General features: G+C 46.4%; 1 protein-coding gene across 3 annotated transcripts in view; it reads right to left on the bottom strand.

Annotated features, from left to right (window-relative positions):
- CDON (cell adhesion associated, oncogene regulated) overlaps nucleotides 1–25,183 on the bottom strand; it is a 54,201-nt gene that overhangs the window by 24,376 nt on the left and 4,642 nt on the right. For 2 of the 3 annotated variants that reach the window (XM_075116068.1, XM_075116069.1), the window contains exons 2-7: nucleotides 9,616–9,752; nucleotides 7,155–7,427; nucleotides 5,432–5,578; nucleotides 4,983–5,126; nucleotides 4,265–4,552; nucleotides 3,142–3,411 (exon numbers count right to left, since the gene is read on the bottom strand). In XM_075116068.1, the coding sequence (XP_074972169.1) occupies nucleotides 3,142–3,411; nucleotides 4,265–4,552; nucleotides 4,983–5,126; nucleotides 5,432–5,578; nucleotides 7,155–7,427; nucleotides 9,616–9,691 (1,198 nt within the window). In that variant the 5' untranslated portion in view covers nucleotides 9,692–9,752. Of the gene's footprint in view, nucleotides 1–3,141; nucleotides 3,412–4,264; nucleotides 4,553–4,970; nucleotides 5,127–5,431; nucleotides 5,579–7,154; nucleotides 7,428–9,615; nucleotides 9,753–25,183 lie in introns of all 3 variants that reach the window. The other variant, XM_075116066.1, reaches the window with a different exon arrangement.

The raw sequence follows: 25,183 nt of genomic DNA, 5'->3' as shown, positions 1-25,183 counted from the left end.
ATACCTTTTCAGCCTCTCCTCCTGCGGAAGCCATTCTGCACCCCTACAAACCCACCCACCGTGTTCCACGGCACCTTTTCTAGTTCTTCTATGCCCTTCTGGAAACAGGGGTGCAAACAAACAAGCAGATTTCAACCCGCTGGCACATCCTGGGTTTGAATGGCAGCAGAGCAACCTTGGTATTTTGTCTCCGCTGTACGAACAGATCCCCGGCGTCAGCAGGAGGATCCTCCCTCCTCACCAGCTCCCCAAGTACCTTAGCACAGGCTGGGAAAGTGCTCTGAAAATCCAAAAATGGCAGATCAGTGAGGTCACCCACGCCTGGCAGGTTTTTCAGCTCACCCTAAGACTTCTCAGAGGCGCCTGGCTTCTATAAGACAGCCTCAGCCTGCTCTCCCCTGTATCACATACCTACCTACAATAAATGCTACTCTTTCCTGGGTTTTACACTAACCTGCCTGCTACTCGGACGTCCCGGAGCGTATTTTTCTCTTTCATTTCCATTAGATGAGGTTATTCTGGAGAATTAACCCTGTGTTTAGTAGCTCTGGGAAGCTCCAGCCATGCATGCAAACACTGTGACTGTCTAAAAAAGACTTAAAATAAGCGCCATGGGCACAGGATCGTAAGGCTATCGTTTTACATTTTGGTGGTTTCTCACTTTGATGGTGGCTTAAGTTGCCCTGCCCGCTTTTAAGACCATGCAATGAATCACGTTGTGGAATAGATCCAGCAGAAAGAACAAAAAATAAACGTATTTTTCAGCCAAATAAGCTCTCTTTACCGTGTGCTCGCACTAGGCAAATTACAGGAACAAGCTGCTGAGGCTGAGAGCTGCTTAAGTTGATCCTACTACCAAAGAAATTCACTGGAATCACAGCCTAAGTCATTCAGGTGCTTCGGAAGTGTTACCTGGCACAAAGTCTTCATTAAAACATCTAAATGTTGGAGCATGTCTTTTGGCACGGGTAGGAACTGTTCTAAAACCCTAACAGCTCCCAGAAACTACTTAAGGACTTTTATATCAAAACCAAATGCCTTAACCACCCTCTGCACCATAATCAGCAGCTAGTACAACATATTAGAAACCGATAAAAGTTAATAAACAAAACATTAAAACTGAACTTACTGCCATAAAATTCTGGAGGCAAAAGCAGTGGGATTTTTTTTTATCTGACACAGCCTGAATTCTGGGCTGATATTTACGTTTGTGTTTCCACTCAGCAAGGTCCAACAATAACTTATTTATAAAACTACATGATGGGATCGCTTTCTTGAGGTTTCTTCTTTCTTTCTTCCTCTCAGTGAACCTTTACACGTCTTTTCAAACTATTTATGGGAGTTTTAAATTCTAATGGGTGGTAACGAAGAACTTTAAATATGGGCCCACGTATTAAATTCCACTGACCTTAAATCCCACTGATGTTCAGCTAAATTTACTGAGGCAAGATGCTGAAAGAGCCGAGAAACTAAGCTGCTTCACATAACTAAAAATCTGTATCTTAGTTCTTGTGGAGGGAATGCGGGGGAGCTTAAGCCTGTTATTAACATCACATAATGTTCCAATGTGAAGAAGGGAAATATCTCTTTCCCATCTTGCCTTTAGCATAAGAACTGTCTTTTCCTAGTAGCAATTTTAAGAAATAAGACGAACCCCGCCACCCTTGGATAGTTTTTATCACCTATAAGAACGCTAAGTCCACGCAATACATTCAGACATTTCTCCTCTGCCTAAGGTCCACTGCTTAGACTCCTCTGCTTCGTTTCCCCATGATACCGACACGACCCACCTGCCATTGATTTCTTATTTTGACACATTTCTCACCTAAATCAGGGAGCCGACTGTAATTTTGTGGTTCAAGCTTACCAACTCTAAGGAAGTCTCTCGACACCAGGGAGCTGTGCTTGTTGACGGTTTCACACATGTACACCCTGGCACACTCAGGGGTCACATTCCCGACGTGCACAGAGCTCTAGCCCACTTGAGACAGGCGGGCTCCGCAGCGGTGCTACCCTGCATCACCTGAGGAGGTTTCTGTGGTTTGGAATGAAGCACCCGGGAAGGGCGGTTAGTAATAAGCCCTCTGCTGTCATACCAAGGGGTCCCGGGACTGTGCAGGCCGGTGGCATTGCAAGACAGCATAGAGTCCCCAGCATCTACCACAGTAACACTTGCTGATGAAGAGACTAGAACCGGCCTAAAGCCTTTGACTGGGTGGGGGGCAAAAAAGCCACCCAAAGAACACATTTGGCTAAGGAATATGGTGCATAATGCCAAAATGAGTCAGTAGAACTTAAAAAAAAAAAATCACACGTGCTCCTTTTTAACCATTTAAACAGTTATTTCTTCTCTGGTCAGCCTCTCCAGACTCCCTTTCCAGACTGAAGAGATCAGCTGAGACTCACGCTTAGAGGGCTGGCACAATCAAATCACACTTCAATTTTTCTAAATAATGAAGACTTGACTGTCAGTGAGGAAGGCAGCACAGGCAAGGCTGACCTAGGCCACTCCACCGCCAAGCAGGTCACAAAATATCTGCGCAGCCAGCCTCTGCGCTGCTCACGTCAATCTTAAGGTACAGAGAAGGTCAAAAGCTTCAACTACACATGACAGGGAGCAAAAAGGAACAGCAAGGGTCATGCCAACATCCTTCCATGAGCAGAAATCAAGTTCTCTAGGTATTAGGAAGTATCTTAGACTGAAAAGTGATCAATAAGACTATCGGTACCTGCTAACTTGATCCAGGGAAGCGTGCACTAACCCCAAATCTGATGATCATTGTGTAAACTTGAGGATACGGAACAGGAATCATTACTTGTCGTCCAATACTGCTAAGAATTCCAGTTCAACCAGCACAACAGGACCCTGATTCTATCTAAGAATAAACTGTGTCAAATTCAATCATAAGCTGATTTAACTGCAGCTCTAAGTCTAGGTTTTCAGTTATCAAGTAACCATGCTATGCCAGAAATACCTACATCTCTAAAAATTCAGCTGAAAGCTGAAAGCACTTTCTGTGTAAGATTTGCTACAAACAGTGGTCAGAAGCAAGTCTACACGTAATCTAGGGGGAAAAATCAGAAGAAAACTTGAAGGACAAATGCTTAATTTGAGCTCTTGAGAGCTGCAAATGCTCCTACCTGGCTGGACACGAAGCCTCCCAGTGGACTGCGCAAATCCAACCCCATTGTTCGCTACGCACTGGTACAAGCCAGAGTCCTCTCGGGCGACGCTGCGGATCCGCAGACGGTTTCCTGTCAGCAGATGTCGTGGAGAGAGATGGAGGGCAGCTGCGTTGTGGAGCCAGGTGACGGTCGGTGCTGGGCTTCCGCGGACGTCACACCAGAAGTGCACCGTTGCTCCAGCGGCCACGGTTTCATCTTGCAGTCCCTTGGAGATCGAGGCAGGTTCTAAGAAGGCAAATAATTTTACATAAAACACCGTATGTTGATCTTAGCTTAAGTCCTGAAAAAAATACTGCAAAACGTTACGCAAACTTATCACGTACAAAGGCTTAAGCACCACATACATCTAGTCCTTCGTAGCCTAGAGCTGTTTTACCCCCACGCACTTGCTTATTTTAATGATCTCTCCCTTCTATTCCAAACAGTTACATTTGCATTAATATGTTCAAAATAAGTCTTATTTAAACAGAGGTGTTTTTAGTGACATTCCCAAAACAAAAGGTGATTTTCTGTCAACAACCTGTTTTCTGGGTTACTGCAACCTATACACTTCAAAAACAAAACAAAAACAGTTTGAGGCAAAAACCTCAAACATGAAAACCTGCTACAAAGGGAAGGGGAGATTAGGAACAGGTTGCAGCCACACAAAAGAGGCCAAATATATTCCTTTTGCTGTTGTTTTTGCCCTCATCCAAACACATCGCCTCTCCTCGCCAGCTTTTTGCTCATATACAACCTCAAAAGAGAAACATCTGCTCTCTGGCGCATTATTGACACTGTATCCCGTATACCCTTGGCACTCTGCAAAAAAATAAATAGATCAGTTCTTCCCTCTGAGTTTGATATCCTTTACCGTTTAATTATTTCAGACTGTGAAGGACCTGGAGAGATAAATAGTTACGGGTTTTAACTTGGGAGAAATGATGAGATGTGGTCATTATGAACACATACTCATCCTTTATTTTAACACGCCTAGGTCGAGAAAGAACGTCAGGCTATTGGCAGTCAGATGCCAAAACCAGCAAGCATACAGAGAAGATATCCGTTGCCTGGAAGTGAGAACGTGTTTATTTCTTACCAAGTACAGTAAGTGAATAGTTAACGTATTTCACTACTCCAGATTCGTTTCCCACCACGCAGGAGTAATTTCCAGAGTCCGACGCCTCAAGCCTTTCCGTCACCAGATGGGAGTGCAGCAGTTTCCACCTGGCTTTTCTCAGCGCGTCCCGGCCGTCCTTCACCCAGCGGACGGAGGCTGGAGGCAACCCGCTGACAACACATTCTAGTATCAGAGAGCTGTGCCGGGGCACCGCCAGGCTCTGGGGTGCCAGAGGGTGAAGTATGTGGAAGCCACCTGAGGAAGAGCCTGAAGGAAAGGAGACAAAGTCTTACCACTAACCACTCTTCAGCCGCACCCTCCCAACCCGTCCCTCCAGCCCTGAGGTTTGCCGTGTCTCTCACACACAGCTACTTATACTCGTGACTAAGCCCAATGCTAGTAAGGCTGTCTTCCCAAAGTCTTGCTCTGACATCGGTTTGGCGACTGGAGTATGAGCCGTATCCCTTTTCAAGGATTAAATGCTCTGTCCCCTTGAGATTGGAGAAGCAGCCAGGCTGCTCCTCCACAGTAAGGGGAAATAAGAATTGAATGTGCAAGTAACGCAGGACAGATTTTACATAACATGGTTCTTGAGACAAGGGGATATTTAGGCTGAGATGCCCATGCTAAAACCGTAGGGATATTATTTATTTGGTTTGAGATGTACGAATTCTGGAAAGCTGACCTGGATACTCACGTGTGACTATGAGCTTACGTCCGGTAAGTTCTGTTCTGAGATCGCCAGTAACCGGGTTGTACGCTGCGCATTTATAGGATCCTTTGTCTTCTAAAGATACATTCAGAATCTGCAGGTTTCCAGATGGAAGAATTAGGTAGTTATCTAAATAAGCGGGGAAGGAAAAGAGAAGATTACATTTAACTTAATTTCAAACAAAGGCTTCCTTTTTAAAAATTTTTTTATTATTATTTAAGTAACTTGTCGGCTACATCAATCTATTCTAACTGTAGGATCACGAAGAAATCATGCTGCCATGATTAATAATTTGCAAAGGTAGGTTCAGATGAAGTGATTGGCACAGGAAGTTCTGCACATTTCTGGAGGTTTCTTTTTCCCCTAAAGAAAAAAATCCTGGCAAGCTTTTGTTGGATATTTATATTGCTGAGCAGAGGCATGAAGCATCTCACCTGTTGATTGTTCAAGCCACTTTCCCCGCACTTGAAAGCGAACCTGTGCTTTAGGGTTACTTTCTGGCACCGTGCATCCGATGAAAGCCGTACCTCCTTCCTCTGCTGCAACGGCAGGTTTCACCGATGTATCAAAATCAGCTAAACCTAGAAGAGAATTGGTAAAAGGTTAAGAGCAGCCAAGGCTTGGGAAAGGTGAAGGGCAGCAAGCTCAGTATTTGTGTTTAAAATATAGCTGCTTTCAAGCTGATTATCCTCTCCAGTGCAGCATTTGGATATTCACACCGACAGGTATGATCTTTCCTCTAGTTGGTAACAGCATAAACCCTCCGGCGTACATGTGCTTCCTTACTACGGGAAGGGCCAGCTTTTACATGGGAACAGCGAGGGAAGAGAAAACGGTTCCTACATTCCCTCAGCTTCTCCGGGAAAAGCAAGCAGAGGTGACATGGGTAAGAGAAGACTGCAGTGCTGATCACAAGCTCTGAAGGCGACAAAGACAACGATTTACACTACCAGCAAGAAGCCTGTCCATAAGAGACATTAAATTGTCTTTGTGTGATTGTAATTAACACAACACTGAGTCCGGCAGCGCCCCTCACTCATCGCTACGAGCGGCAAGACAAGCAGGAAGCCTCAACAGCTAACGGCACCTTCTAATTTGCTACGGAAACCTCAAAAAGGAGGAGAAAAGTATGAAAGCTGCTCTTCTACTCCCTTCATGTTCAAAGCATCTTCTAGGTTGTGAAGTTTTTCTATGTTAGCCACCCTTATAGCTCTCTTGAGAGGGTCTTGCTATGGGTCAGTACTTTACCAAAACACTTACTTCTCTCACTTATAAGAAATTTTCCTCCCGGGGGGATTTTGGACATGCTCCATAGATGAGGTACCCTTACAGAGAAATCACTCAAATCCTGCTTGACAAAGGCCTGATTCAGGCAGCCCCACCACCCCAAGCGGACAAATCGTGCTCACGGAGGAACATTATATTCCCATTCTCAGCACCACATCACCCTTTCCACGTGGAAAACATTGCGCTTGTTCTTCTAAAGTCCTTAAAGATCAAATCATTTACAGACCAAGCACCAAGGCAATGACTGAGAAGAACCAGCGTAACTGAGAGAAGGGGAATTGTCCCCAGCCAAAGAACAGCTATACAGTTTTGACCAAATAAAATGCCACAAGGGAAAAGGAAAATCTGCAGCTCCCACTTATTTCCCAGGCGACAACTCCCACTCAAGCGTGCTTCTGCAATGGCATGGCAGCTCAGCTGCTCTTTCAAGATCCTTTTTGAAGAGAAGCTTTTGGGAACCTTGTACTTTCAGGTCGATTCATTGAAACAAATGTCATTTTGTTCAATAATATTTATATTTTCTGGAAAGGACTCTGGAGAGCTTCACTTTGAGGTGAAGGACATCGCCAACACAAATCAATCAGGCGTGGTTTTGTCTAGCTGAGCCTTTAAGAGCCTCCAAGGACAGGGATCCACAGGCTCTCTGGGGAATCTGTTCAAGGGCTGCATGACCTGACAGGTCTCAGATGACACAGGGAAAAAGAAATTGGTGAAAAGCATACGACTGATCGTGTAATAGTAGAGATAAAAAACAAAAGCCCACCCTGAAACTAGGTGTTTTCTAAAATACAAATTAAAACAAACCATACACACCAGTTAAGGTCTATGTAATTTGCAAGGAGCGAGGAACATGAAGAAAAAGGAACTTACTGCCCATCGATACAGTTGCAGGCCTGCTCACAAGAGCGCCCACACTGCTGTTAGCAATGCACTGATAGCAACCAGACGCTGACAGGCCGAGGGAGACGATTGTCAAAGATCCTGCCTGGATTTCCACTTCTCCCACCTTGCTGTCCAGAGGCTCCCCATTGAAGAGCCAGGAAAGGCGAGCCGTGGAGGGCTCGGCAGAGCAGCGGAGCTGTACGGGCCCACCAAACTTCTGGACAGTAGACAAGGGCTCAGAAACAAAACGCGGGGTTAAATCTACAAGGAAACAAAAGTTATATTCGGTTAGCAACAGCATTTTGAATGAATACATGTGATAAGGTTAATGACTTGTACAAAAGACAGACTATAATCTGTTTTATGGTATGCTCTCTCCCAAGGCTCCTGCCATCGCTCACAGACCTGGCAAACTACTTTCATCAGAAGGTTAAATATTGCTAAAAGACTACTGAGATCAAACGCAGATAAATAAAGGGTCTCTAAACCCCAAGCTGCTCACGATACTCAAGCACGCATCGCCTTTTCCTCTGCAAGAGGAACTCATGACAGATTCCCACCATCTCTACTGTCAGGGAAAAACTCCAAGCCAAGATTCAGGCCCCGTGAAGAGGGTAACAGCGATTAAACAAAGGTAGGTTCGGTGTACGGGAAGGGTGAGACACAGCTCCGAGCATGCACAAGGCAAAGGTGCTGCGCTTGCCAAAGCCAGCAAAAACTGCCATCCCACGGGACTCCCACAGAGTGAAGCAGCAGCCATCACCTGCAGAGACGGAGTACGGGAACAGGCAGCTGTAGCTGATCTGTCCCAGATGAAGCGGGCCCAGACGTGACTTGTAAAATTTTAGAAATGGTAGCAGCCTGCCAGGTATTTCTGCAGAACCGTCTCCGAGTCTGCAGAACTAATTAAAAATAGCAGGATTAAAAAAAAAAAGAAAAGCTGGATGAACAGCAAAGGCTCTTGTTAATTCCAAATACATGGACTTCATCAGGACGAGAATGATGGATTGGGCATCCATTATCTTTACCGAGTAAAGATGAACAGAAACAGGAAAAGCTGCTAATAAATAAAAGGTTCAGTTCCACAAAACTTGGTCACGAGAATCTATTTATTTGCCAGAATAAAATTCCTGCTTGTTGGAGGAAATTTTTTCCTACCCTGGCCAATGAAACACTGGGAATTATTTCCATTTGTTTTCTATGGAATTCTCCACTGAATATTTCGTACGAAGGGAGCAAGCAAAAGGCAACTGACACCGATACCTCCCTACTTGGTTAGAAATACTGCGAGGGGGAGGGAAAATACATTTAAGGATAGACACAGTGGCAGGGAAAAACAATTTCTAGTTTGTAAATAAGCTAAGGAATTCCAGACAGTACGGGTCAAGACGATATTAAGCGACATCCAAATAAGAGGCAGTTTTCTTGTAGGTGGGGCCCTCAGCTCATGCTTTTCTTCTAGAGTCAGTCCATCCAAGCTCTGTTTATATAGATGAGTTTCAGATGAGAAACTGCGCATTTTTAACAGAACCAGAAACTATCTGCATAAACATAAAACAAAACTGGAAATTAAAGTGTGGCTTCACTTAACGAAAAAGATGAAATCCATAAAAAATGGTATCCAAGCATTTCACAGGACTCCAGATGCCCATTTTTAGCTTTTAATTAGAAAACTGTTTCTTCCCTATTAGTTCGGTTTGAATTTCCAGGGAAAAGAGGAAAGCAATGACCTTTTCAGCTTGCTAGCCACCAACCGCTACAAAATCGTGCTGTTACTTTCATCTTCGTCCCTGCCCTTGCTTATGACACCAACACTTCGTGCTCAGTGTAAAAGTCAAAATTGGTAGCAGTGACCCTGCAGCTGGAATTTATCTCCTATGACTGCTTGAAAAATAAAATTTATCCCATTTGCTTATAACGATTGGCTATGAAGTGCTAAAAGTAGTAAAAGCTTCTTTTTTGTGTGGTTGCGTTAAGACAAGCTGACTACACAGAGCAGATGTGTCAATTAAAACCATCCCTCTTCTTTTTTTAACGCCAAGGGCTGTTCCAACTGCAGCCACGCATCAGCATTCGCATTTCAAAGATCTGATTCCCCTTTCCCCCTGCAAATTTCTAACCCCTCCCAATCCCATGGGAACACAAGATGCGCTGTACGCAGCAAAATCGGTGTCCAGCTAAGTCCACGGAGAACCCTAAGAACAAACCTACGTAATTGAGAGTCCTCCACATTCAAGCACTTTTTTTGAGCCAAGTTTTCAAAAGCAAAGTCACATATTCAGCTTAAGAGTGCACTTACATGCTCCATGCTTCCTTAAAAGCAGATTATCGATTATATGCATTAAAGTCAGCCGCTTCGAAACACACTCCGAATCGTTGCTCGTTCACAAGTACGGGCTCAACCTCCAAAACCTCCGAGCAAGTCACCTCAGCTCAGACAAGGCCTTACCTGAACTCGTGGTAGAGACGAGACCCACGGCAGCGATGAAGAGCAGTGCCTGTAAGCGTCCGGGATCCGGATGCATAGCGCCAGATTACAGAAGTTGAAAGCACCAAGCTCCAGACTAAGATGAGGCACCAAAACAGCTACAAAACAAACAAACAGATGTCTACTTTAAGTTTCAGGAGTTAGTCTTTTAACTCTCTTACAACAAAGTGTTTGGGGTTTTTAAAAAAAAAAAACGCAGCCAGGAAACAGCCAATATTCTTTGCAATATAGAAACCATCTGTAAAAATGAGTTAGGAGTTGAACTTAACTATGTTTCCAAGTACTATTCTTAATATAAGACTTCTTTTTTCCCCAGCTGGAGTACGAGGCATCCGCGCCGAACCGTACCGCCTTGATAAATTAGACTACTTTCCATCCAGAGGAACTGAAGTCCAAAGTAAACAGCTTATCTATTGGAGATAATATTGTTTGCAAACAATAATCATTTGACCATCTATCACCAGGCTACGCTTGTTCTACAAGTTTTTATGAATCTGCATGCTGCGACGCAGCTACCACTCATAATCGCTCTAAACCTGCTTACTGAGACATGTCATCTGCTTGCTCCTTCTAGAGCACTTTACGGTCCAACGGTGGCAAACGCCTGCTGGAAGTCACTGATATTCATCTCATTCTTGTTTATATTCCCAAACTAATACTGCTTTCTCATATACACTTCTGGGGCATCCATTATGTACGCTTTTATCTACACGGCTGCTTCTACAAGAGGACAGTCCTTTCCTTGGCCTTATCACATCTGGCTGTTCTGCTACTTAAGATCTCACTGTCAGCACCAAAAAATACAAACTAAATCACAAAACCAGCAAAATGCAAACAAATCACAAACCTAAACCTGCACGAGGTCTCAGAAGTAGTTTCTGACGCTCAGTCTTCATCAAACGCTCTCTTTTCCAAGAAAATAAAAATAATCTGCAGCTGTCCTTCACTTAAGTTTTCTATTTGCCTTGCATAAGATAATGATGAATAAGATTTGAGTTCATTTAGCGCAGTTACTTCATTTATCAGCCCAGCCATACAATTTCACTGCTGATAACACTCAACGCTTATTTTAAACATCTCATATATCAGACACGTATATAAACACGTATCTAACACACATACAGCAACTAGGGAGTTTTGCTGTCAGCGTGCAGAAACAAGTGCAACAATACATATGTTCAGTAGAAATAAGTCCCAGTTTATTGGGTGCTCGCAGAGCCATTTGATTTCCAAGAAGCTGGATCCAGATATCAACGGCAAAATTATTCCCATCGTTGATTTAAAAATAACAGTATTTTATCATCAGAACATCACTGTAAAAAATATATATGCAAAATAAGCATCAGGAAAAGGCTCCAATAATACTAAAAGAATCACTCTTGATTTTATAGAGCTATTTGCTTATTGCTACTTCTCCCTGCAAATTAAGCTCCAGGATTATAATGACAGCTTGAGAAGGCTGAAAGAAACGCTCCAGTTTCCGGGCAGTTTTATCTGATCCGGCAAATTTCTTTCAGCTGTTCGGAAGAGCGGGTAATCCTGCAGACCAGGCGATCCTGCAGACCAGGCTGGTTCCCCAACGAGAGCTGGGGCTGTTTTGGTAAGAGGCAGATGGCAGAAGAGAGCGGCTGAGCCGAAAGCGTTTTGGTTTATTTGAATTCTCACTCGGTTCAAGGGCAGGAGAGCCGCTCCACCAGCGAGCACAGAGGACAAAGTAAACACCCGGAGAACTTGTTAACATCAAACACTTTGCTGAAGAGGGGCGGGGGGCGATGTTGCTTTTTGCCAAATCTTCCCTCGACTATTTATTTATGAAAAGCAATGAAACGTATATTCTAGGTCAACTTTAACCCCAGCACATGGAGCTACTGGGTTATTTTGCAGCTGTCTTTTTAAACAAGGCCAGCTCATTATCTTTAACTAAACTTTATCTTTGGAGATCTACTTTATCCAGTCTCTGATTTCCCTCTGTTTATCTTTCTCTTTACATGTTCCTCGCTGCCAGTGTCAACAGCTACTCCTCTTTTGACCTACCAGTTTGGCTTTCGCAGGCTTGCGGAGTGGTAAGATCAACTGTAAAGCAGTGAGTACACAAAGCAAGCCACAAAGACCCAAGTTCTTTGACTGGAGGAAAGAAAGGAAAATACTCACTGTAATCGGAGCAGCATCATTCAGCAACACCGCTCAGGCACCCAAACAAAGTCTCTCTAACATCCACTTTTGAAGGGATCACAGAAACCTCTTATTTGCTGGTGGATACGGGAATGCGGGGGGAAGGTGAGATCCAACACGCAATACACACCCCAGAAATACTTGCAGCTTTTTCTTCTGCAGACAGTGTCACTACAGAAGCCCCTTGCTTGAAGAGGGCAAGACCACAGCTCATAGTTTTGGGGTCTTCAGAAACCCAGCAGAGAAGCCTTGCTTCTTTAATATTGTATGAATACATATCTGACCCTCAAAATGCCTCAGGGATGGAAAAACAGGACTCTTCCCCGTTCGCTATCATTTCAGTAAACCTGAACTCCCATTTTGACACCAAACACCAGTCACGGGGGACCTACTGGGAACAGGGAGAAGAGAGCTTTTGTTTGATGTAGCTCCATTTAAGCACCTCAAACTCCAAGATGAGCTTGCCCCAGAACAACTCTGCCCACCGTTCCTCGCTTGAGAGGGTGAATCTCCATCTCTGGTGGATCAGAGACAAGGTTATTTTGAAGAGGTCTTGCTGACATAAGGGACTATTTCCAGGCTTTTTAAAATAAATCAGTAGTAACAGGAATTATTCACGTAAATAAGAACAATATTTAAGGTTGAAGAGAGATGGATATGGTTTCCAAGCACCAAGTCCTTTCCAGTTTCACTGGCAATTTCTCCAGACCATCAGTGCCACACACCAGAATGGTAAAAGCCTGCATTTTCCCTACTTCCACCGAGACATCTTCATCTAAAGCCATCTTCCAATGATCGTCATCCAGTGCTTGACCTCCTCGCCAGCTCTAAAGTAACCTGTTGCTCACAGACCAAGGGAAACGAGGAAGATAACAGACTTGCGTCACAAGGAGGAGGCACCCCAACCGTTCCAAAGGACGCCTGCCCCTCGGAAGCACACTGCACATGCAGGGGCATCCAGAAACATCTACCGGGTACTTTTGGAGATAATCAGTGAGACAGAATACTTCTGAAGACAACGTAATTCTGACTGTGCATCTCCTTTGTCACATATCCTTTTTAAAAGGGACCCCTCATCAAACACGCGATGGGGGCAGGCATGCGCCTGCCCATCAAGCTGAAACCCATGATTTCAGCCCCACGACCTTTGGGATGCCATCTACATGCAAGCAAAATAAATCCTCAGATCTAGCTCCAAACCGAGGGGAAGGGTATGCTTTCATTAGTCCCTTTAGGAGCACCTGGGAGGTTTCCCACTGCTAGGCTGCCGCACCAGCCCCGGCACACGCCAGCCAAGTTCTGCAGGGCGGCTTGCACACCATCACCTTGTTGCCAAGGCCTGAAGACTTCACCAGGATGGACACAGGCCATCCCGGGCCAGGCGGAACATGGACTTACCAAAACATCCTACTGGGCTGAGAAAGGAAGACACAGGCACCAGGCTGGCCAGATGGGCTTCTCATCTCTGATCTGGACAGACTCGGCACGGTGAGACAGCACAGCCCCGGCAGCGACCCTCTCCTCTCTTCCCAAAGCTTCACACTTGTCACTGTTTCTCCAGAAACCAACAGTCTTCAAAGTAAGGCTCCACAAGCCTGGTCCATTCAGTGTAACTAACTGAACCTACTGCCTCCAAATTAACTCACTCCTACCAGTGCTTGCCCCCACAAAAGGTTTTACACTCCAAAAGATGACAAAACGCTGTTTGCCATGTGTTCATACGGTGCCCAGCCCCAGAGTCCTTCAAAACACAGCTGAGAACCTGCCCTGCTTATTTACCAGACCACGAACTTCTCATCTCCACCCTTGCAGCTGAGGGCAGTCACTACTAAAAGAGCATTATCTCATACCCACTTTTTTCTCCTGACAGTTTTTGTTCACTCTGGTTTAGCTCCCTGAATCATCTTCCTGCCATCTCAGGCCGCCTAGCAGGGCAACGCCAGGACCTCCCTTCCCAAGAGCGAGCAGCCATGGGCGCTGTTTAGCTACCATCCCACACCAATCTAACTGCTACCACCGCACTCCCGCTCCATCGCTCCCCTCCAAAACTCATCTGACCTTCAGCGAGCTGGTTCAGCGTGCTGAAGCTAAAGGAGGAAAGGGTTTCTTTGCTAGCCAAGTGCGCCGGGTCTGATAAAGGCCAAAGCAACGCAGGGAAGGAGGAGGAGGAAGGAAACAGCAGGCTCAGGAACAGAGCGGGTTATTCAGGTTGCCCACTCCACCTCCAGGAGCCTACGGCCTTCTCTAAGAGCAGCCCTAGGAAAAAGCAAGGGAGAGCTGCTGCTTCAGGGGCAGCACCGCCCGCCAGCTGCAGATGTGACAACAGTTTGCACTTGGAGTAAAACAGCTTTGGATACTAAAGATTTCCTATTTTTCCTAAGCAGCAGCACCTCACAATCAATTAATCCAACCTCATTTTATAATACTCTATGTGATTTATCACCTAAAGCACAGCAAGTTGGTTTTTTTTCCTCCTAGGTTGTTTAATACAGGATTCCCGAGAATTATTTCATTTTAACTTGCTTCCCAGGATTGTTTCCATCAGCACAACCAAAATCAGATTTTCAAAGGACTTAAATTCAGAGCAAACGAACCCCCCAGAATTAACGAAAACACTGCACCTTTAGTGTGAGCAAGCCGAGTTAGATCATTAAATCTCGCACCAAGACACCTTAAAAAAAAAAAAAAAAAGAAGGTATTGAAGCCCGTGGCATTCCAAGAGAAAGCAATCAGACATTCCTGCAGCTCGGCTCCTCAGTGATCTCCAAAGCCTTTGATCACAGACTGTCTTCATGCTGTCCTCCTGGGGTCTGGCAAAATGAGTGTAACAGCTGGCACATAGCCTTCATTAGCTTTTTGTGCCGGGGAGGAGCGGGTTAGCAGCCCCGCTAGCAACCAACAGTCTGCCCGTCGGCTCCACGGACTAACCTCTGAGCTTTATTCCTGGGTCTTTTGGTAGCTGGGAAAGCCTCAAAGAGGACCCCTGCGCAACTGACACCGGTGCATTCGTCCACATGCCACATAACTCTCATGTGCCGCGGCTGCCGCACGTTAAGGATGCGGCGGAGGGGTTTTTAAACGCCAAGACGCAGGTTTGAGATTGCTAAAAGGCAACTGAGCCTGCTGAAGCCTCATTTTTATGAATGCTTAATGACCACTCAATCATTAACATCAACCTTTAAAAAGCAAATGCAGCACCTACAGTGTTCATTACCCTCCCCCTCCCCCCTTTTCAGGGTCTCAATCGAGTCGGTCAAGCGTGCAAACCGATCCTGTCGCCAGCAAAAGCATTTCCTTTCACTGTGGTCAGCCGAAAGCAGGGGAAGAAAATGGAAGTGACTTGGAGTTATGGCACCAAAAAGGCCAGACAAGCAAGGAAATAATCAACTCCACATGAGCCACTTCTAGCCCATCACAATGAAAAGGGCCCACGACTAACCCCAGGAAAGGTCAGCAGGACTATGGGGGTCATAAGCTGAAAAAGGCAATAGTGAGCAGCTGCCAGCTGCAATAAGAATCAATGTGTTCCTAATTACGCTCAGAAGAGAGGGCTCGAGCACCGAAAAAGTCCTGCTGTAATCACAGCTTGTAGAAGAAAAAAAAAAAAAAAAAAAAAGAGAATTTCAAGGGCTGCCGTTTTACTCCCTTCTCCACCTCGAGCGCTGGAACTGCAGTTTCAGTGTTACTAAATTACAGGAAGCCGAGCAAAGGAGATAAGAAGCCAGGCATTTACATAAGTGGGGTTTAAAAAAAAAAAACCACCATAATTAGGCATTTGTATTAGAATTATAGCATCACGAAAGACTGGATTTCGTGAGTGTAAGTAATAACATTACGTACTTCAAAGGGGTTTTGTGGGTGCTTTCAGAAAGCATGCCGAGCTCTGCCTAGCAGTCCTGCAAGCCTGATATTTTCTCTATCCTAACAAAAAATCTAACCCCACAAAAACCAGTTTGCTGACAGTGACCCTATAAACCAAGTGTGAGAGATATGAACAGGTCAGAGAATGCAATGAAACATGCTCAAAGGCATCCAGAGAAACAAACCAAATGGAAAGGCATTTCAAAATTACAAGAAAAAAGAAAGCATCCTTTGATGTTACGTTCGTATTTATTTATGACGTTCTAAACAAATGAAAGTACTTTCTAGATCCTTATCGTAACAACTTAAAGGAGAGATATCAGTTGCACAACCTTTTCAATCCTCGCCTCGAATTTCATTAACGCCTCCAAACTTCTCCCCATGCCCAGCATCCGAATCAATCAGCACTAAGCCAGTATCCAAGTGGTTTCCTACGCATATTCCCACGTAACGATTCAACTGGCATTTTTACTCTTTTTAGGTAACACACATTTTTATGAGCGGCCTTGCAGGAGCACGCATGAAGCTTCACGCTCGCTCCACACGATTTAAACCTCCCCTACCCTGTGAATCGGTGACGCATCCTGAGAGTGACTTTGGAGGCTAAAATATGTTCTGGATCCTGCAGCCATTTGTAATGGTGCATGATTTTTATGAAGACGAAGACCGAATGTTTGCTCAGGGCAGGAAAAAACCACCAGCACTGAGCAAACCACATTCCTACAAGGACAGGGGACCTTCAGTCCTGACAGTCTTCCTTAATAAGGCACGTGTGTCTTTTTCCAAAGCTATAAAACATCCTCAATAACACCAGTAATTACTCAGACTCTGTCACAGGTAAAGTCTGGCGTCACAGGACAAAGGTGATGCAAGAAGACATTAAGCAACGTAGAAAAAAAAGAAATAGAAGTATTAGCCTAAAACCAAGACCAAAAAGTTGGCCTGCCTCGAAGGTGGAGAAGCAGATCTTTTGCCGAGTTGCTCATTGGATTTTTCTGTTTTGCTTTCAGGCCTGGAAAGTCTCATGGTTGGTATCAGCTGTTGGACTGTGATCAAAGTTTAGCTTTCCATTAATCCTTTGAGTTATATGTGAGGCTGATCGAGAATTTTTTTTTTAAGAAGACAGTTAAGATTACTCAGATACTTAATTTGCACTCCAATATTTCAAAAACACCTTGACTTTAAAACCCCGGTCTTGGCGTACATATGGTCTTGATAGAGGAACGCATGCTTTGGCATTGACTGAAGAAATGGATTCGTGAGCCAGGGGAAGAAAATTTAACGGTTTGTGTACTGTGCCTCGGCAGCACACAGCTGAAAACGCTCCTGAGGCGCTGGTCTGCGATCAACACGTGTGCGGGATCTGAGGGGGGAGACCTGGGATCTCCATATTGCTGTAACCAGAGCTGGTCACAGCAAGACAGGCATTAGGGGGGGAAAAAAAAAAAAAAAAAAAAAAGAATAAATCATCGCAGAAGCCACACTTTCTTACCCACAAACAGGCATAACAATTAGGTTAATTTTACTATTAAGTTCAGAAAAAAAGCCGAGACAGTCCCCCTGCTGCCACGCTAATGAAGTGGGTATGGTTTCTGACTCTTCTAGCCTCGGGGGAAGAAAAAGAACAGAGCATTAGCTTAATATACAGTTCTGCTGGGCTGCAATTATACTTAAATGCCTAAATAAGGGCTTTTAGACCCCAAGGGATCTGAAGGTATCATTAGTCTAACAGTTCCATCAGAGCAACTGTAGACCAAATACATATAAAATCCTCACCCTTTGCTCTTCAAGGCCCCCTGAGATCTCGCCCCTCTCATCCTCCCCTGGCTCGGCACTGCTTTGCCTCACATTCCCATTTTCCTTGCCGTATCTAGCTCAACACCTGTACTGATTCCGCCGCGCCACCTCCGATCACCGACGACAGCTCCGCTCACCTTCAGCCGTGTCTCGAAGAGTCCTTCTGCAAACACCCCTCCTTCTCTGCTCCTCCCTGCAAGGCTGGCCCAATCCTCAGAGCAAAGGCTTGCTTTCGCATTCTCAAGCGAGTGATTTTTACCAAGATTTGAGATTTCACAACCAGTTTAAGCCAATTTCAAGACAGGCTGCTGCCGAGGAGGGCAGTAACACCTTCCTTCAGGACCTGGCTTGCATTCTGCTATCTGCTCCAACGATCGTGCGGCCACCGAGTGAGTCAGATCTGCTGGCAGATCCAGCTGAAAACTCAGCCAAAGAAAAATGAGGTTGGTTTTCACCTGGATGAGGGAGCAGTTTCAGCTCACCATGCAGTCTCGGAGCGCTAGCCCAAAGGAGGGGCTAGGAATGGATGTCCAGGAAAGGGAGCTTTGCACTCTTACCAGCATGAGGCCTTGCATCAACTAACGAAGCACCACCCCAGTATCTTTAATAAACCCTGAACTGCGAGAACGTGGGCAAAAATGAAGAAAATGAATGTGCAAAACCCAACTCCAAGTGAGATGTGCCCATTTTCTCAAGCAAGCGAGGGGCTTCACCATCCTAATCATCCAAACTACGGGTGCACACACCACAGCAAGCTTCAGTACTGCCTCAGGGCGTGTCTTTTCCCCTCCAAACAGTTTGCATTTTGCACACCAAGGACAATCAGCCATGTTTATAATTTCTCTACAGTTCCTATAACCGGAATCAAGCATGATTAAAAAAAGAACCAGGACGACGCAGGCTGCTCTGGTCATCAGAGAAACCTCTCTGGCCCTCAAAGGAGCTTTCTGTGTCCACACGTACCACCTAAAGATCTGCTTCCAGCAGCGCTCCCACGCCTGGTAGGTTTTGACGTGAGAAAAGCTTCGTGACAAGAGCAGCAACCACGGCCAAGCTCTGTTAGAGGACAGCAAGCTCATTTCCGAGGCGATTCCAGATGAACACTGACACCTTGTCCATCGGTAGCCTCCAGCAAGCAACTGCTGTAAAAAAAAAAAAAAAAAAAGCAGGCAAATGGGTTCTTTTAGTTGCCTTACCCCGAGTCCAACTCGGTCTGTTCCAACTTGCAGGGATCCATGCTATCCGCGATCCCTTAAAGGGAAGCACAACTATTAAATCCACACCTGCAGCCAGAATTTATAGCAACCCCATCTACTGCTGTCTTACATCATAGGCAATTAGGAGCCTGTGAACTCATGGCTGCAGGATATGGGAGGCGCGCTGGAACCGGAGAGCAAAGCCTGTGTGTTACAGCACAGTTGTTAGTCACCCCACAGAATTCACCCAACTTGCAAACGGCTGAAATCACACACAGAACAGAGCAACTGATCCATTTTGATTTGGTTTCCTCCACAAAAGTGCTGCCCTCCACTTGGAATTGCTGCTTCCCCTCCTCTTACAGTAGTTCATGTTCTGTCACATGCGACGCTGACACACGCTGCCGCTGAACCCAGTCTCCAGGGTAGACAGGCAGGAGAACAATGCTTATTAAAAAGCAAACCAGCTAACTAGTGACAGCTGGGGGGGAAAGCATGAAAGAGTCCATCCTTTCTTCCCCTGATTAAAACAAGCCTTCGAACAATTCGTCGTCCAGCATTACAGTACACTAACTGGGTAATTCGGTTTTACTGCTCTCCTCCCCTCCCTTCCCCCACACTCAACAGATCAAACCTGGTTTCAAAATTGAAGCCCAAACTTTCCAGCAAAAACATGCTTCTGTGCTTCTTAACCTAGGAGGAATGGATCCTGACACAACTGACAATATTGCTCCAGGAAAACAATCCCATTAGCCTCAGGCCCAGATGAAAGCTGTCTCAATGCAACAGCCAGGCAGAAAAACACCATGAGTGAGAAAATCGTGTTGGTCAGGCCAGGTTTGCTATCGTAAGCTGACCTGGCTCCCACAGGAGAAGAGAACACAGGGGAAGGCGAGGGGGCCCTTGGGTTGGATTTGCTCAGCGGTATTGCACAACCAGGCACCAGCCGTAGCTTCCCGCCTGCTTTCTTGTGCCAGTGGAGCCGAAGGAAAGCATCGATTCAGGGGAAGGAAGACAGAGATGACCATGAAACCATAGCCTGAGGGTTTGGCTTTGCCAGCTCTGCTGCTTCACCCACTGCAGCTGAGCTCCACGTCCCCACCACACCGTCGGCCCGCCCCTGTTAGAGGCAGAGACCCCAGCCCACAGCAGGGGGGTATTTGGGGGCAGCAACATCATAGAATCATTAAGGTTGGAAAAGACCTCTAGGATCATCAAATCCAACCGTCAACTCAACACTACCAGTGTCCCAAACCATGCCCTGAAGTGCCATGTCTACACGGTGTTTGAACCCCCCCAGGGACGGTGACTCCCCCACCTCTCTGGGCGGCCTGTGCCGGGGCCTGACCACTCTTGCAGTAAAGACATTTTTCCTAATCTCCAACCTAAACCTCCCCTGACGCAGCCTGAGGCTGTTCCCTCTCGTCCTGTCACTGGTGACCTGGGAGCAGAGACCAACCCCCCCCTCACTCCAGCCCCTCTCAGGCAGCTGCAGAGAGTGATAAGGTCTCCCCTCAGCCTCCCCTTCTCCAGGCTAAACCCCCCCAGCTCCCTCAGCCGCTCTCCTCATAAGACTTGCTCTCCAGACCCTTCACCAGCTGCAGTTCATGAGTCAGAGCCCTCAACCTCCTCCCGCGAAGCAGGGTAACAGCAGCTATTACCAGCAGGACCAGTTCAAACATGAGCAACTGATAGAAAATTCTCCCTGGTACCCATGAGGAAACCTAACTACTTTCCTACCAGGTTAACCTGACTGCACCCTGTTTTCACTCACACAGACACATCCTACTTTGCTGAACAGGACCTTCTCTTCAGACATCCAACGGCAGACTGGAGATTGCGGGAGAATCTCACCTTCCCAAAGGAAGGAAGGAGACTGCTGCTGCAGCATCACAACATAGGAAGAAGGTTCGAGACTCTCCCTAGCACGTCAGCTCCCCGATGAGACTTTAATGCCGAGCTCAGCAACGCACAGGGGCCCTGCAAAGATAACTGGCTGCTGGGATTGATTCCATCCCACGTTAGCATCCATCAGATAGCAAGAAAAACAAGATTAAGCAGCACCATGGCATTAGTCTTCATTTAAACTTGGCAAAGAAAGTGAATGTTTCTTTTTTTGTTGGCTTCTCTTTGTGTGTTTTTGAAAGCAATCTCAGACTTAGCCAGAGAAAGGTGCCTGGACTTTTTAATATCAGGGGATTAGCAGGGACAACACTTGTACGCTTGCCAGACCCCAGATAAGCAGTGAATGCTTAGGTTAAGCAGGCTAGCATCTGCCTCCTACAATGTATACATTTCCAGAGTGAAAATAAACAGCTTCACACCTTTGGCTCAGGGAAGGGCTTCATCTTCTTCTACATGCTCAACCTGCAGCCTCTCCACTCGAGGAAGAGGGGCTGGAAGGGTGAAGGTTACTCACAGTTCCCTTGTCTCAACCTACAAGAACAAGGCTGGAAGCTCTGTCGTACCAGGGAGGCCGATTAGGGGCTTTTCTACCACGCGTGGGATCTAGTCTTGCTTCATGGTGTCACTTCACGGTGTTTTACCGTAACCGGCAAGAGTCGTTTGAAACGCTGAATGATTTCCATGGGTGTCAGACACACACCAGCAACAGCAAAGGCACTAATTAGGAAAAATGCTAACTCAAAAGCTAGACCGATTTTAAGTGCTCAGCCTAAAAACCCATACTCTAGAAAAGTGCGCCTCGATTTCGTGTTACCACCCAATTCACTCAAGATCAGCTCCTACAATGACTGACAGAGCTGAAGAGGCACAAGGCACGCAATGGCAGACTGGCAAACTTCAGTATTCACCATCCATCAGCTGGTCCTAGGCTCCGCTCCAGTTGATCCCGACTCACGCAGCAATTTGCAAGTGGAACCTGCACCCAAAAAATGCCTCAGTTGGAAGAGCCGAATTTAAAATTGTATCCTTAAGCCCAAAATTTCAACATATTTAGAGTTTTGACAACAACATTTTTTGATTACATCCGTTGCCAGCTTCCTTCTACACCCTGACAAAGATTTAAAGTATACATTCCTATTTCATTCTGCAACACAGATTAGTGGCAGGAACAGAAAACATCTTCTGTTCCAGAAAACCCTCGGGGCTTTCCTCCTTAGCTTGCATTTTATTAGAGACGACTCTGATCTGCATCAAGCTGCGATACATTGTCACTGTGAAGTATTCAGGCAACAAGTATCCCAGCGCTACACCAAAACACACCTTTCTGAGAAGGCTCTTGAGAAACAAAGAGATTTCCTGAAGCTACTGCAAACGCGAAATAGTTCCTCGGAAGTAACAGCCCTCAGCAAGCTTTATGAAAATCCAAGCCTAGGCTCAAGCAAACACACACATCACTGTAATTCGGAAACTTTTGCGAGCTCTTACAGTGGGGAAAGGGTGAAAAACAAAGGAAAACCACATGCTATTGTTTAGCTTGACTCCGCAATACATTTAATCTACATGGATCTGGAACATTACACAGTAAATCTCTTCAGCTACCAGAAATTCTGTACAGCCAACACCAGCAAAACCCATTCTCCAAAGGGGGAAATGTGATTTTAAAGATCTTCTCTTCACCCCACGCAGCACAGAAATCCTCCAAAATACAGCCAAAACCTGTCACTAGCGCTTCCGATCCCACGCTCCCAAGGGGATCGGATCAATGCAAGGATGCCAACTCTCATGACACCCAGGAAAACCAAAGCTGATGAGTTTCACCAACTTGACCTTTAGCTATCGGAGCTTCTGCCAGCACCAAACAGGTCTGCAACAGACTTGAGGGTCCTGAGCGGAGGGAAGATCCATGCAGACACCTCTAACCACCACCTCTCACAGCCTCTTGGAGCCTGTCAACAGTACCTACCTACCCTTGATGTCTTTGAAGACACAGCTTATGAGCTGCCTAAGAGTTACTCCAGTACATCCATAGGGACGATAACAGATTTAGCGATGCAAACTCCATCACCAAAGCTGCACAGCTCCCTTCCCAGCCTCACATCTGGCTGTGCGTGCGGTAACGAGGACTAGACACACGCCACTGGGAGAAGATCTTTGGCGTGTGGCTCCAGAAAAACCCCGCTCAGCTCCAAAGGCCACAGAGCCAGCCTGGCACAACCAAAGACCCATCTTCCTAAACATAGTATTTCCACTTCTAAGCCACCCGCTGCCACCTCCTCGCCTCCAACGAATTTGCTCCCCCAGCCCCAATTTTCAAGCTCTTTTATACAACTTTTTCTTTTGGATGCAGAGCACATTGCCTTGCGTTGGGGCGCTGAGAGACCCAAGCAGCGCAACCTCAATCCCCCAGCAGGTGCCAGCATCCATAATCCTAACCAGGGATAAGGAGTACATGCAGATCGGTGATGTCATGGCCAGAGCACCCTGTAGGTGACCCCCTCCAACCCGAGCCTCCCTGGGGGCTTGGCAAGCTGCGGTTTATCATCTTGTCCACCTGGGCCTTTGGAACAGCCCCATCCTCGTCCTCGCCCCCCCTTCAGGACAAGGGGCTGGTGCACAGGCAGGTTGCTGTAAGGTTTCAGCAGGCAGGCAGAATGAAACGGTGAAGACAGACGCTTTTCAGAGGGGGGAGGTGGGGAGGAGGGGCATACATGTATTAAACAAATCATCTGTTTGGAGCGCTGGCTCCTACTTGTTCTCAGTTATATTATTCACTCAAGAGTGGATTAATCCATCACTGCAAAGGAATCTCCTGATCTCAGAGATGAAGGCAACAAGTCATGCACTGACTGTCTGTGGATCCTCCTGAAAATCGCCAGCCTTTCTCATACCCTTATTTGGGCCGATATATCATCGCATAACAAACAAGAAGAGAAATAAAAACTAAAAAAAAAAAAACAAAACCAAGAAAACACCCCCAAAAAACCCCACCTGATTACAATAATTTTACCCAGAAAAACCTAACTTGGATCAATCTGGAAGTAGGGGATTTCAAATTTCAACACAGAAGAATGATCTTCAGCTTGTTTCACTGTTAACAGTTGTTAACTGTCCTCTTTCTGTGCTGCAGCTCCCCAGATGGGACTTGGCCACACGAGAGGAACGGTCACCTGGGGGTCACCTCCTGAACCACCACATAAAAAAGCCCATAATTTCTTGTAAGATTCTTTAGAGTGAGGCCTTTTAGCCAGATAAATGGTTTGCTTCACTTGGCGAGGACTGGGAAGGAAAAAACCCTGGTACCATCCCCTTGCCACCCAGACACGAGGTGTCTACACAAAACACAACCCCCTTCCTCCAGGAGGACGGACACCCCCAGCGTCCGTTTGTCCCTCAGTGCTTCAGTAGATGCCACAGGGCGGCTGCAGAGGTGTTCAGGAACCGTCTTTTCCTCACCTGAGATTAAGGGGGACAGAGCAGATCCCCACAGCTCACCTCTGGCTCTCGCCAGCACACAGAAGGAGCAAGCCAGCGGGGCACACCTAGCAGGCAACGCAACCCTCAGCTACCTTCGCAAAGATAAAACACCCCCAAAACACCCCAAAAATGTATACCAGCGGTGCCCAGCCCCTCAGCCCTTCTCCAGAGCCTGTTTTTCAATGAGGGGCTGCTAACGGCATGAGCATTTTTACCCCTTGTCTAGTGTTTTATGGGTTCGCTGTAAGGAAAACCCGCGAGGCAGGCAGACTTTGTACGACTGCGAGGTAGGAAACATTAAACCTGTCTTTGAATTAAAGAAATAAGGCTCGACCGCTCACTTCATTATCAGATACAATGGTTGAAGTCTGCGGGGAAAACTAAACAGCAAAACCCAAGGTATAAATCAAAGGCATGATCAGACAGACAGGTGAGGCCAAGGGTGCGGTTTCACCTTACAGCTAAGCCGAAGCCAGCGCTGGCCCCTGCCAAAAGGGACGCTCTCCTTCCCCCAGCTCCCCCTGCCCCAGCTCCCTCGCTCCCTCCTGCTGCTTTTGGCACTGCCCCCAGCTGCCAAGCTGGAAGAAAACATTCCAACCGAGCTGGCTTATCTTGCTCTGGGTTTCGGGGGATTATTTTTATTATTATTACTATTTTATTTTTTTTCTCCCTGCCGTTTTAGTGAGCTGAACTGGTTTAATCGGGCATTTCCAGTGAGAGGCAGGGGGAGAGAGTCAGAGGGGGGGAACAGCAAGACACCCCCAGCTCTGCAACACAGCCGGCTCTTGGCTCAGCTGCAGCATCCAGAGCGTGGTTTTATGAGACAGCTAAGCCAATTTAAAAGCCGGCTTTTGCCAAAAGGGGCTGTTCCTCCCCCCATCACCCCCCCTCCAGCCCCCAGAGGCCTCCCCAGTCATCGGGGTGGAAGATTTAGCAACTCTAACTGCGGGGCAAGATCCAGCAGAAAGTTTGGGGCTTGTTTTTTGGTGTTGGTTTATTTTTTTGGAGGGTTAGCTGGAGTCATTCCCCTGCAGCTGCTCCGCCGCTGGATTCGCACAGCGGGGAAGAGGCAGGAACGTACCTGCCACCTCCTGCAGCAGCGAGTCCTCGGACCAAGCTGTAAC

Source organism: Phalacrocorax aristotelis, chromosome 22, assembly GCF_949628215.1.
Source record: "Phalacrocorax aristotelis chromosome 22, bGulAri2.1, whole genome shotgun sequence".
NCBI lineage: Eukaryota > Metazoa > Chordata > Aves > Suliformes > Phalacrocoracidae > Phalacrocorax > Phalacrocorax aristotelis.
The sequence above is the reverse complement of the archived record's forward strand: the minus strand, read 5'-3'. Positions and strand labels throughout refer to the sequence as shown.